Source organism: Nothoprocta perdicaria, unplaced genomic scaffold (assembly GCF_003342845.1).
Source record: "Nothoprocta perdicaria isolate Ctin4 unplaced genomic scaffold, notPer1 scaffold_159, whole genome shotgun sequence".
NCBI classification, from domain to species: Eukaryota; Metazoa; Chordata; class Aves; order Tinamiformes; family Tinamidae; genus Nothoprocta; species Nothoprocta perdicaria.
In genome coordinates, this window is record NW_020454749.1 from 1,019,908 (window position 1) to 1,034,071 (window position 14,164).

Below are 14,164 nucleotides of genomic sequence, written 5' to 3' on the forward strand. Positions count from 1 at the left end.
TGACAAAGCACTGGAACAGGCTGCCCAGAGAGGTTGTGGAGTCTCCTTCTTTGGAGATCTTTAAAACCCGCTTGGATGCAGCCCTGTGCCACGTGCTCTGGGTGTCCCTGCGTGAGCAGGGGGGTTGGACTCGATGACCTCTGAGGTCTCTTCCAACCTTCGGCATTCTATGATTCTATGATTCTATGATTCTATGACTAATAGGAAAATGCAAACATGATGATGATGTTTCTCTTGATTTTACAGGAGTTCAACACACCAGATGAAGATATGGTCTGGCATCTAACATCTTACTGGTAAGAAAAAAAAAGATCATTAAATATATTAGACCTGCTGATATGATATGATCTACTTTTAATAATGACATAATATCACATTAAAAACAATTTAAAGTATACTAACAGTATCATTTGCTGAATTTTTTGTTCATGTTGTTTGTTCTTAAGCCTTTCTCCACACAATGGTCACAATCTGCACAAAAAGGATGTCAGAGGAAGTTGCTTACATTCAACAGCTTCCCAAAATAACTCAGTAAAAAAATCCCAAACCTTCAAAGTAAACTAACTGATTCTAGATGTTATCTTTCACACACAGCTTCCCAAGTCAGAATGCTCCTGAGAAATTTGAAGAAAAAAACTAGAAAAGGAGATTTTAAAGTTACACAGCTTCTCATGGAGTATGTTTGAGTTAATATCAAGGTTTAATATACCCTCTACCTAATTTTTTTTTCTATATTTAGCTCAGCTTTCATTTGGAAACTATACGCGAAAACCTCTTACACTTAAACAATTTATATGCATCTTAAGTAATCCTCCTGTAGAATAATAATTAAATGCATCTTAAATAATCCTCCTGTAGAATAATAATTAAATAATTAAAGAATAATAATTAAATAATCCTTAAATAATCCTCCAAGTAGAATTCCAATGTCTGTCCTTCCATACACAACAGTACAGGAATCTGTGTGTAAGTATTTAGGTCTCTTGCTGAAAGTGTAGGTTTCTTGAACTGGATGTTCATATCCCATATGGATGAGTATTCAATCTCTGGTACATCCAAGAGGAATGCTGCAATGCTAGGCTGACAGAGGGACTTCGGCAGGTTACATACTTCGGCATAATCTAGTCTTAAAAGTCTAAATAATTGAACTGGCCTTGTGTGTCTAAATAAGGGTACCTGTCATACGTGGATCTTCCAGGCACAAAAGGTGAGATGCAAAGAGGACCCGTAATGTGACCACAGCAGAACTTCTGTGTGTACATCCAAGAAAGTGATCCAGAAATGAGATGCTCCATAGGCCTATAAGGAACCTGTATTTAGTTAGCACCTATGCCTTGAATTTGAATCATCATAAAGGCAGGGCTTTTAGACATCTATCTCCCTCTATGCTATGTGTCTAGATACCAAAGTATGAGTCATAAACTCTGTTCAGGTTCTTAGAAAATACCCCACAATTAGGACATTTGTTAGAGCACGCTAGCAGTTGCAAATTCTCTCAAGCAACAGCATCCATAGTCAATTTATTCAAAAGACAAGCCATCAGAGAAGTGCTTTAGCTTTATATGTAATCATGGTGATTAAAGTATTCACCTAGAAAATAAGAAACTCGGATCTGACATCTGCTGACATCTGAGGGGAATTAAATTATGTATTTCCACAACCTACCAAACAGATCCATCAACTAATCTAGGGAAGAAAGGAGAGTAAGTAAAAGGGAACTGATGACTAGCTGGGTAAAAAGAATGACAGGCCCACATTTTCCCAAGCAGTTAGCAAAGCTTATCCACTAAACAGTGTCTCGCAAGTACAGTCTTGCACAAGTGAGTGCATGGCTACAACTCTACTTAAAAAAGGGCACTTATATTAAGAGAATTGGAGCTCTCTATTTCAAATTAATAAAATATTTTTTCTGCAATCTTCCTAAAGTACCTAACTCCTAGACATGAAAAGAAGTGAGAATAAGCATTTCCTTGTCAATATAAATAATACTCTCCTAAGATTGCAGGATATTTCTTTCATATTTTACCAGTACTGCTTCCACCACTTTTTCTGCAGATAGCCAAGAAAATTCTATTAGCTAAACCTAGCATCTGGGATCTCTCTGTCAGGACAAGACACCTGCTTTTCAAATTTTGCAAATTTGAATTTAAGATGCCACCTTAATCTTCCTGGTACTCCAACAAATAGGTTAAAAAATAATTGCTTTATATACTTTACAATATATTTCTTATGATAGTCTCAGGAAATATAAGTTGGATCCTAATGTACAAAGCACTTCACATCCTTTAGACTAACTTTCAAGGTCAGGGAACACCTCAAGATGAGATTTTACCCTGTGTTATGACTCTTACATTAGCCTTTTAGAATGCCTTTATTAGTCTCAGCTTTACTCTGCTTAAGGTAGTTCAGATAAATACATCAATGGAATATTTCTTTAACCAAGTAAAAATACTTCACCTTGAAAGCTCTGCAACACATTGATGCACTGACAAATACTCTATCAGCCTCACACCGATTGAGATGGAAATCTTTACCCTATTGCCACAAATAAGCAGCTCACTTATCTAAGAATGACTAGAGAGGCCATACGTTCTTAATCCGGTCAGTGTTGATTTTTATCACTTTTTAACACTAAAACTTCCCATGACCATGGCATCAGACTCTCCATCTGAATAGCTTTCAAAGACACAAATAAATCACTGAAGCTCTTGCTCACTTTATTCCCAAGAAATTTTCACTATTCCTTATGATATGTTGCCGCTCTCTTTGCAAGAAGCATCATATACTGAGTCATGGAAGGAAACAGGATAGTCTAAAATAATCTCTGTCCTACTGACATATTTAGACGTGATACATGAAGACAGCTGAAATATCATGGGGACCCTCAACAATTTCTGCTCACGTTCAACTTCTAAAAAAAGCAAGAAAGTCTAAAATGTGAATAAATGTGGGGGGTTCATAATGAAGCAAACATGAAGGTGTCATTCTCAAACTGAAATATTGCAGAGATTTCCACCACAAGCTAACTCACACAGAAGGATACTTTTAAAGTGCTGTCTCATTGGGTTCTCTAGTGGTTTGTAGTCAAGATCACTTGGGGCAGTCTTCAGTTACATGCACCTGGTGTGATGAACAGCCAGAGTAGTGACTTTCTTTCCTTCTTCTGTATTTCAGGAAATCACTGATCACCCCTCTGTTTTTCTGTCTGCTTCTACAACCGCCACAGACACTGCCTTCCATCACCACAAAGCCAAACATTGTCCTACTGATGGCTGATGACCTTGGCATAGGGGACATAGGTTGTTATGGGAATGATACTATCAGGTAAGGAAATACAGCATAATAGTAAACAATGTTTGTCCTTTATTTAGTGTAATACTGACATTTCTGCCAGTTCTCAACCATTTGGCCTGCCTTCAAGTTCATTTAATGGAAACTAGGGGGCTTTCTTACGGGTGCCACCCACAGTAAGTGCAAAGCACTTTCAGGATTATCTAAAATGAGAGAGGTCAATCCCAGGGGCAGATCTGCTTTCCAGAGCTGTGTTAATCTAAGAATATGTTCCTAGTTCTTGGGTATTTCTTAATTGTTGTTGGAAAAAATCTAAACACCTGCACACACTTGAATAGAGAACAGTTGTTTTCTCCTTTCACGGATCAAGCCTCATTACCTCATTTAACTCTGTTATGTACTTTTTTGCAAGCACCATGTCAAAATTCAGTACAAATCACTGCAATGAGCTATGTTACTAGACAAAAAAAAAATAGGGAAAACAAGAATATAGGGCCTGTAGTACAGGGTCATCTTCAACTAGAAGAAATTATCCCAAATAAATCTAAGTCTGTTATTCCTCATCACTTTCCCCTCGAAAGCCCTCTGAATGATATCTGATGACRTTGGTTGTGTTTTTAGGACCCCAAATATCGACCGTCTGGCAAAGGAAGGTGTGAAACTGACTCAGCACATTGCTGCAGCTCCGCTTTGCACCCCCAGCAGAGCAGCTTTCCTCACTGGCAGATATGCCCTCCGATCAGGTTTGCCTTTAAAACTAAAAGTAGCCTTTAAAAATGGAACTTTCCTGCTAGAGGGAAGAATTTCATACAACTGGCCAAAGAAAAAGGAGGATGTGCAAACAGAAAGGGTACTGGGAACATGCCATCCCTCACTAAGTACATGTATGAGGCCCCAGCAGCTGGATCAGGCAGCTCTGAGGTTACATCTGTGTGTACGTGGAGCAGTGAGTGGACCTGGGGGAAAGCGAGGAAGAGCAGAACCCGTTCTGCAGAGCAGCTTGCTCCCTTCCAGCTAGCAGCTCCTGTCCTGTCCTCTATTACAAATATTGCAGCAAGAGTGGAGTTAGTGCAAGTTGTTACATTAAAAAAAATAATCACTCAGAATATGAATAGCAACACATTTCTGAAACACTGCTTATATAAATTTCTATAATAGGTGACTTCTTCTCAGATACTAGAAATATCTTTTACATTTCAGATAAAAGAGAACAGATCTAAGCAGACTTATATCCATTCGCTCCAGCCTAGATGCAGAGTGAGTGGTTAACGGGAAAGTTTTTGTTAGCTATGTATCAGAATTCATTTATCCTACAAAATAACAGTTTGAAAGTCATATTATTTTTCCAGGTTCTATTTTTGAAGACAAAAATACTATCCTGTCAAACTGCATTCCTGAGATGAAAAGATAAGAAAAACAAATGGCTTTACATGTCCTTAACAGCAACTCTCTGACATTTGCTCTATTGCAAATGATGTTCAGTGCCTTCATTCCCAAGGCATTTTGAAGCTGTCACATCATCCTACTTTCTTTCTGACAGCTCCCACTGAGGCAGCAGGAAAATGTGCACAAGCCTTGATACACTCTGTCTCCCACTATAACAACAGAGGCGGATACATTCAACACTTCCATGGAAGACTGAGATCCTAACCCTAGTTTAGTGACAGATTGTGTTTTGCATTGCATCATTTGATGGGTTTACACCAGTATATAGTGACAAATATTGTGATGTAAACACAAAACAAAAAAAAACAATGGAGAGAAGAGAAGGGTGCTACATGTCTGGACTGTGGTTTTCTGGAGTCAGATACCTACTGCATCACCACACATGGAGATTTTGAGAGTCTTTTGGGTCTTGGGGAAGTTGAAAAATGAGGCCAACATAAGGTGGAAACCTTTTCCCTAGCCTCACTATCAAACCAGATCAGTGGAGTCCATACATCCTGGATTCCGCTGGAATACGCACTAGCTTCTATACAGCAGTGCCATTCAAAGATGTATAAGTATTATATAATTGAAAGATGTAACACTTTCTCATCTTCTCCAGTGTCATAGATTCATTTACCTGAACAAACAGTATTAGGATTTTAAAAAAAAAAAAAAANAAAAAAAAAAAAAAAAAAAAAAAAAGGAGTAATCAATGAAATCAGGAAAAAAGGAAATACATACGCTAAAATATTCCGCCCGTTATACTCACTAGGTTTTTTTACTATTATTTTATTTTACAGGCATGGATGCTATAAACAATTATCGTGTTATTTTCTGGAATGGCGGCTCAGGAGGGCTTCCTCCGAATGAAACCACTTTTGCCAAAATATTGCAGCAACAGGGCTACATCACAGGACTAATAGGTATGCAGAAATTCCTGGAGATGGCCCAGAATAAGTTTCCCCTGTGTATCTCTCTCAGAGTATTTGCTTTAACAGGCACATGGTTATACCTCATCTGTAGTGCTTTTCTTTCTTGATCAAAGAATGTCCTGTGCAAAAATAATTGTAATCCTGAACAAAAATAAGGCCTCTTTAGTGTCTGCTAAAGAAAATAATCTTTACCTTCAGCTTGCTTCCAAACATAGCTGTGGTTGTTAAAAACTTCATGGCCAATATCTTGCTAAAAATATTTCTTAAATGATATTCTACTAATAATATGAAAACTGTTCCGGTGCTATCTTCAAAAAGATCAAATACAGGAGTTCTACTTAAATATGCATTCTCATGCTTTATACAGTTCAGAGATGGTTTACAAGTCATAAATGGCTGTTATTTTAAAAAATGATTTATAATATCAATGAATGGGCCTTTCAAAACCAGAAATGGCACAATTATTTCTTCTTATTACGAGGTGCCACTATAGCTGGCCAAGATCTCAATGCAGTCATTCCCCCAGAAAAATCTCCTTCAGAAAAAAAGTTGTGTTTTACTTTATATTTCATAGGACACTCTTTAATAGAGCTGTAGCTTACAGCCATGATCCTATATCAAATAATTAGCTTAGATATGCCTCCAAAAATATCATGTCCTGACAAAAACACAGTCATTCCTGAGTTGACTTTTCAGTGATTCACTCTACCTCATCTGATCATGTCAAAAGCCAAAATCTATCTTCGAAACTTAAAAACATAAGTTGCATAAATAAACTGATTGACTAACATTTTCTGCAGCTACAGGCTTGTATTTAATTGGCATAATAAATCTAACGTATAGAGGACAATACTAAATGAAGCCCTCTGAGATGATAAAATTGTGCATTATTAGGCTCTTCTTTAGTTTTGCTATGATGTTATTTTATTAATTTTAGAATACTCATGAAACAGCCCCTGTCCATTTGCCAAGTGCTTCAGTTTGACTTCAGCAAGTGAGCAAAGGCATTTGCCTGCACTTTGCCAAAAGCACTGCCCTGCAGGGAGGCTGTACTCTTTTCCTCCAAGAAGATAGCTAGCAAACCAGGTTGGCATTTTTGCCTGTGGGTATCTAAGCTAAACTAACATCATGGATATCAAAAGCATCACTAGCTCCAACCAAATAGTTGACAGCTTTGGATAAACTGCACTTTAAGAGACGATGGAAAGCACTGGTGATGAGTGATGTTAAGAAATGTAACAACAACTCTACATTCAAGTCATGAAGCAGAAATCTTATAGAGTGTCTGCCCAAATTGGCATAGGTGAATGAGCACTAAATTGAGTAATCTGAAAGGTTCGTGATTGTTTTGTTTTGGACACAAGCAATTTAGCCACAAAGTTAAATCCCATTAATTACCAACTACTTGATGTGACAAGAAGACTTTAAGTTGGGAAACAATTTGAAGATTCTTTGTACCTGAAAGGCAATGTTGTGTAACACATGCTCTCATAGATTAATTCATCTTAATTATCAACTTCATTTTTCTTAATTGTATTTTTAAATTATCCTCTAGGCCTAAGTCTTTTGCAGCATGTTAGAACTCTTTTTTTTCAACATCATCTGGAGATGGTGTTGAAGTCTACTGAAATCTAGGAATTTATCTTCACATCTATGTTTATGACCTATACATCTAGATATTGATTACAGGAGTCTTTCATTTTATTGGTTGCTCTTAACATGTCATGGCAAACATGTCAAGAGGCAAAATGAATATAGAGGTTTTGGCTAAGAGAACTCCATCCACCTAGATTAGAACTTTTACTCTTTTTGTCGATATTCAAGAAGTAGCTTTTTTTTTTCTCTGAAGTAGATTCTTTTGCTCTCACTATAATGTGCAGAAATGCTTTTGAAATCTACTCAGAGTTGACTGCTAGTTTGATTTAGTATATTAGCACTATTAGCAATACCGTAAGCCAAAAATTTAGGATAGTATCTTCCTGTAAATGCACAATTCTTTATTCCACAATAAGGACTGTCTGCAAATCAGTTTTCAAGCAAAAATCAAAAAGTTCAAAAAGTTCATTTCAAGCTATAAATCTGACATCAAAGTCCTGCATTAGAGCAAAGACCATCAAATGTAGCCAAACTGCATCTGTCCTGTGAGAAAAAACAATTCTAGTAACTTGATTCAAACACTATCCTTCTTTATGCCAAATCAGCCAAATTAAGTTTCTTTGTAAATGCATAATGAGTGTGTTTGAATAGAATGGAGAAGTAAGAGCTTTATTTTGATGTGTCCTTTATCACAATAGATAATAATACCATATGTTCATGATAAAGGACAAGTGAAGAGTCATGAGATGTTCCTTGTGATATATCCAGGCTCATCATTTAAAAGTAAAGGGCTCCTCATGTCTCTGATAATATTTTTTTAAATTGCCAAAATAATTATAAAGCAAGGCCTTTTATTCTTCCCTACTATACAATATCTACTATACAACAGTATTACAACTACCAAACTTACATATGTAAAACTTGAGGAGAAATCCTGATCCTCTCCCTCTTTCCTGTGCTTAAATTCTTCTGGATCTGCTGTTTGCCTAGCAGGCCCCCTGTTGTACCACAATCTATTTGACTATGTTACCGTGTACACAGTATGTCCCCGTATGTCCCCTTATCAATCAGGCACGAGCATATCACTGAGCCCTGGCACTGAGTATTTAAGTCATGTCACAGTACTGGCATTAACATACTGCAAGCTTTCTACCTTTCTCCATTGCATTTTGCAGACAAAGGGATGAAATAACAATGTTATTTTGCCCTTACTTAGAAAAGGATTTTCTCCTCCTATTTCATACCTAGCAAGTCTCCAGGTATGATTTATTTATTTATTTATTTATTTACTTACTTACTTACTTACTTACTTACTTATATTTGACCAAATCTCAAAGCTTTGGAGTATGAATCACTGGGAACTCCAGTGAAAATTTATATGCTATAGAGGTTTGCTTTCATTAATTATAAGATACACCTCATACTCAAAATATATCTGTACAATGAGGAACTTAGGTAAAACAAAAACAAAAAAAATAGTTTTAGAAATGTTTTATGGGGGAAAGCTCATTTTAAAATATTTCTTTACCTGTTAACAATGTATATTTTCAGGGAAGTGGCATCAAGGTGTGAACTGTGAATCCTACAACGACCACTGTCATCACCCTTTAAACCATGGATTTGGTTATTTTTATGGCATGCCTTTTACATTAATAAGTGACTGCATAACAACAGAACCTCCAGAGATGGACAGAGAATTTCGAAGGAAACTCGGGCTTTATACACAGATGATGGCTCTCACTACACTCACTTTTGCCCTAGCAAGACTTACAGGCTTGATTTCAGTCGGCTGGAAAACAGTGACCTGCCTTGCTGTGTTTAGCTTCCTGTTCTTTGCATCCTGGTTCTCAAGTTATGGATTCATAAGATACTGGAACTGCATTATGATGAGAAATCATGAAGTTACTGAGCAGCCAATGGTGACAGAGAGGACTACATCCTTTATATTGAGGGAGTCCATTTCATTTATTGGAAGGTAAAGCGTATTTCCTTTGAACATATTTATTCCATTTTTTGCATGTCTTGCAAATTTTAAGCAGCAAAAAACTCTGTATTTTTGTACTATTATATAGTATGATATTATTATTGAGTAGTATTTATTAAATATTTATATTATTAATAATATTACAATATTGATCTAAAAATTCATTCTAGCTCAAAGGTATCTCTTTTGTCAGCCTTGCTAAAGCTCGTAACACTTCCAAAATTTCATATGTTGTATTGAATATTTCTAAGCAAATTTGAGGCATTGTGTATTTCTGCCTCCAGTACTGCTGCTTTTAAGGAGAGCGGCTAATGACGTAACGATGTGTGAGGGCAAGGACAGGAGGAGGGGAGAGCTAAAAGCTAGCAGAGGAGAAACAGAGCCATGAGGTTGCCTTAGTAAATGGACTGACATACTGGGACCAGATGGCAGGAAATGAGTCTAATCCCTTGATTCCAGTAGCACAGTGACGGTGTAGAGTGTGAAATCTTTCTAGCTGTGACTCAGGGAAAATGACTGTCATTTTATATAAACCAAACAATACTTTGTGAGACATATCATAACCCCTGGATTTTAATATCTTAAAAAAAATAAGATGTTTTTGAAGTCACTGCTGAAAGATTTATGTAAATCATAATACTAATTTCCATTACAAATGACCTCTCTATATATTGAGGAGCTTTTTCCCTCATAACAAAGTGTTGATTTCTCTTTTTTAGAAACAAGCACAAGCCATTCCTCCTCTTTCTTTCCTTTTTACACTCCCACACCCCTCTTCTAACCACAGAGAAGTTTCTTGGGAAGAGCAGGCATGGTTTATATGGAGACAATGTAGAGGAGATGGACTGGATGGTGGGTAAGTTGCTAGAGCAAACAGCAATGACTCCAGCTGTCTAACATCTGGATCCACATGCGTAATAGAAAAGGCAGTTATTGTTAAAAGAGCAAGGAAGAGAAATAAAAGCAAGGAAGAAAGGTACTTAGTTTGTCATGAATATCTGTCATTGTATGAGCACTGTTTACCTATACATCTTGCTTTTTCTTTTCTCTGTCTGGTCTTGGACCAAATTAGTCTTTTTTTTTTTTTTTTCTTTTTGTCTGGTCTTTTGTCTAAGTTTAACTACATCGCCTGGCTCCTGTCAAAGATAACCAACTGCTCTTCTTTTTAAACACTATATGGTCTGAGAACTGCTTAGTTTTCTGTGATTATTCAAGATCAGATCATTTCAGCTGCTTATGACTGTGTCTTATGTAAGAAGGAAGTGTCAGAAGGGAATAACCTCATGATAAGCAAATTAATTCTGAATGTAAACCAGAAGGCTTTGTTTGTCAATGCTATCTGTATTCAATAGAACACTGAATACTTTCTAGGTGATTCACAAATTCTGGAAATATTCATAATTATTAATCAATATCCCTCCAGAAATCAGATTCATGTTATTTTGCTATTTTTCAGCCTTTTTTATTTCTTCTCAAAGGGGAAGGTTAGTCATGTCATGCAATCATGGAGGATGAAGAGTAGCAGGTTTACTAAAGGAATAGGAATCAGGTCCATATCATGTCTATGAGTGGGGTTCTTGCTGTCTGCTGCTATAATGCCAACAATCAAGGAGTTATAGCACGTCACAAATTTTCATGCATTGATTCACTCTGAAATCCCAGGTATTAATGTTGATGCTGCAACATATTTCATTTAAACACCGAGCAGTCCTTCATAGGCTGACTTACACGAGAAACTATACAGATGAATGTTTGCAAGTCAGATGTTAAAAGTGCTGCAAGTTTTTACTTTTCAATACTTACACATTTCCGTGTTTACAGGCCGAGTTCTAGATGCACTTGAGAAGGAAGGCTTGAAAAATACTACACTAGTTTACTTTGCTTCTGATCACGGTGGATGGCTGGAAAGACAAGAAGGAAAAAGGCAGCTGGGTGGTTGGAATGGAATATATAGAGGTAAGAACTGTCAGGGGACAGCGACAATCCAAGAAGAGCTAATTAAGTACTCAGGATGCCTCTAAAGCTTAGATAAGACTGTATGCTCAAGGGTTAATGGTATTTTATAATTTAGAAGAGAATGTGTATTATCCTAATTATGCATGCAAAAATCTAGATGTTCTAGATGTTCTCTTTAAGTATGAATTGTCAAACTTCCACTTCATTGTGAGGCAACTGGTGACAACCTAATTTTGATTAAGAATGTGTAACTTCTTGTTCAATAATTTTATCTGCACCTTACATGTGAACTCTTGCAGGTAGGTTATATGATTATAAAAAGAGAGAAGAACTATACTGGGAAATCATTTAAGATTTGAAAATTTTATCCTCAGCAAATTCTAAGGGGACAACACCTTGTCTGCAAAGCAACAAAAGGGAATAAGTGGGTGAGGTCATGGAGGTCAATGTAGTGAATATAGTATTGTTGATACTGAGAAGAATGAGTGTCAAGGTTAAAACCAAACAAGTAAGGAGGACTAACAGATAACATTAATCACTTGATGTTAATGCAGTTTCTACGCTATGGAATTTCTCTTAATTCTTAATTCTTCTCTTAATGAGAAGTTTATTTTAATGACAACTTATTTTTTTTAATGAAAGGTGGAAAAGCCATGGGAGGCTGGGAAGGAGGAATCCGTGTCCCAGGGATATTTAGATGGCCAGGAGTGTTACCTGCAAACACAGTTATTGATGAACCTACAAGTCTTATGGACATTTATCCCACAGTAGTGCATCTGGCTGGAGGGGTAGTACCCCAGGACAGGTACAAACACTGTAAACTGTCTTTACTCCTTTTCTTTTCCCTAGATGATAAAAATGTGCTTTGGAAACATGTTTAAAAAAAAAAATCAAGGAATTTTTTAGATTTGAAATTCAGCTTCTACTCTTAAATCTTCCTTGTTCAGCATTGCCACTTTCAACAGCAGGTGTGCATAACGAATGCAGTTACGTACAGCTAGCCCAGTTTGGTGATTTCCATTTTTTCTCTTAGAATAATTGATGGCCGTGACCTGATGCCTTTACTGCAAGGAAAAGTTCAGCACTCAGAGCACGAATTCCTGTTCCACTACTGCGGCGTTCACCTGCATGCAGTGCGGTGGCACCAGAAGGACAGTGAGTACTGAAATTCTTTCCCTAGGACCAGGTTCAGTCTATGAGGGCTAGATTTGCCTGCCATGCTTATTCTGAGACTGAAGCTTTCCAAGTAGTTCTAGGCTTAAGGTGGTTAAGAACTCACTATCCTTTCCTATAACTACACAAGCGAAAGAATTAACTTAAAGGCCCATGGCATGAGGCGTATCATGTTACTCATGCTTTATATCTTGCTTTAAGATATTGGATCTTAAAAAAAAGAATTCTGCCAGCTGACAGGCTTTCCCTCTGTATCATATTGCTCCATTTCTCCTGCCCCTCTGAATGCAAGGCCTGGAGAGTCCATGTTATCCTTGGCTGATGGAGAAGTCCTTGCCTCAGTCCCTTGTAAAAACTGAAGATGTCCTTCTGTACTCAAATAAGGAAAATACAAATCTTTTTTTCCGTAAGAGAAAAAAAATGAATCTAGAAAAACATTTAGTACTGTAGTGCTTGTGATACTCACCAGTATCTTTGCAAATCTTGCTTCCTTCCTGCCAGGTGGAGCCATCTGGAAGGCACATTATGTGACCCCAGTCTTCCGTCCACCTGGGGCTGGAGCTTGTTATGACAGAGGATATTGCCCATGCTTTGGGGAAGGTGTGACCCACCACGACCCTCCACTGCTCTTTGATCTCTCACGAGACCCTGCTGAGGCCAAACCTGTAACAGCTGAGACTGAGCCCCTCTTTGACACTGTAATAAAGAAGATTAGAAGAGCCACCGAAGAGCATCGCAGGACACTGACTCCAGTCCCAGATCAGCTCTCCACATACAACATTATCTGGAAGCCGTGGCTGCAGCCCTGCTGTGGGACATTCCCTTTCTGTTGGTGTGATAAGGAAGGCGATATCAAGCTTACTGATCTATAAAAGAATGAAATGTTAATTCCTCAGAAGTGCCTTTAGATGAAGATTGATTTCTGGTGGTGTTGGTGATTTTTTTTTAAAAGGGTCTTATATTTAGGAATTTTTCCATTGGATGGCGGTATGGTAGAAGTTGCATATTGTCATGGAGGGATCAAGACACTATATTCTCACAGGCATGTGTTAAGTTCTACCTGATGACAACTGAATGAATAATTCAAATGCACTAAAATAGGCCAACATCAGAGTAGCACCAGTAACAAAGACGAGTAAAATAACTTATCTTCTGCTGTTTGTAAATGTAACATAGAAGCTTTACTTTCGCTTATACTCCAAATTTCCAAGTCATTCCATTGAGGTATCCCTTAATTTTATCTTTATTGGCAATGAGTAAGACACTCCCTATAAAATATTTTTTTCAAACTGCCTTTCTTCCTACTCCAAAACAATTCTTGCTATAGGTATACACAGGATCTACAGATCTCCTTTAAATGTAGCTTCCTTCCTTCTCAGCAGTGATGATGGCAGCTGGTAAGCCTGGAGCTTCTGGATCAGCAGTAAGTGCCTGAGCAAGGTACTTGTCCTGGAAATGTGGTAAGTTAGATAGGACTTGTCAGCCCATTCTGAGAAGGACGAGATTCCCCGCATCCATGTCAGCCTCTTCCAATGCAAAACAAGAGAGGGAAAATCCTTTTGTTTTCCAAAACTACCACTGCACACAGCTCTTCCCTGAGCAGCACTGGGAAGGGCACCGTGACATTGTCTTCTGCAGTGTTGCAGAAACGCAACACTGATAACCAGCTTAGTTGTTTTGGCACAGAATTATAACAAGATCTCTTGCTGTCAGTATCCCACTTATAACTGGTTCCTGATAGCAAGTAAAAGGTTCAGGTGAGACTACTTGAAAAAATGTCGTGTTATAATTGTGAAAGCTAACA

The 14,164-nt window shown here is 37.5% G+C and overlaps 1 protein-coding gene across 1 annotated transcript in view; it reads left to right on the top strand.

Moving 5' to 3' along the window:
* LOC112944016 (arylsulfatase D-like) overlaps nt 1–13,417 on the top strand; it is a 16,781-nt gene extending 3,364 nt beyond the window's left edge. Inside the window, exons 2-11 of the mRNA XM_026035346.1 lie at nt 247–296; nt 3,175–3,324; nt 3,913–4,034; nt 5,520–5,642; nt 8,799–9,222; nt 9,951–10,087; nt 11,053–11,187; nt 11,830–11,992; nt 12,221–12,342; nt 12,862–13,417. Of these exons, the coding sequence (XP_025891131.1) occupies nt 271–296; nt 3,175–3,324; nt 3,913–4,034; nt 5,520–5,642; nt 8,799–9,222; nt 9,951–10,087; nt 11,053–11,187; nt 11,830–11,992; nt 12,221–12,342; nt 12,862–13,232 (1,773 nt within the window). The 5' untranslated portion in view covers nt 247–270 and the 3' untranslated portion in view covers nt 13,233–13,417. The remainder of the gene's footprint in view (nt 1–246; nt 297–3,174; nt 3,325–3,912; nt 4,035–5,519; nt 5,643–8,798; nt 9,223–9,950; nt 10,088–11,052; nt 11,188–11,829; nt 11,993–12,220; nt 12,343–12,861) is intronic.
* The last annotated feature ends 747 nt before the right edge of the window (nt 13,418–14,164 follow it).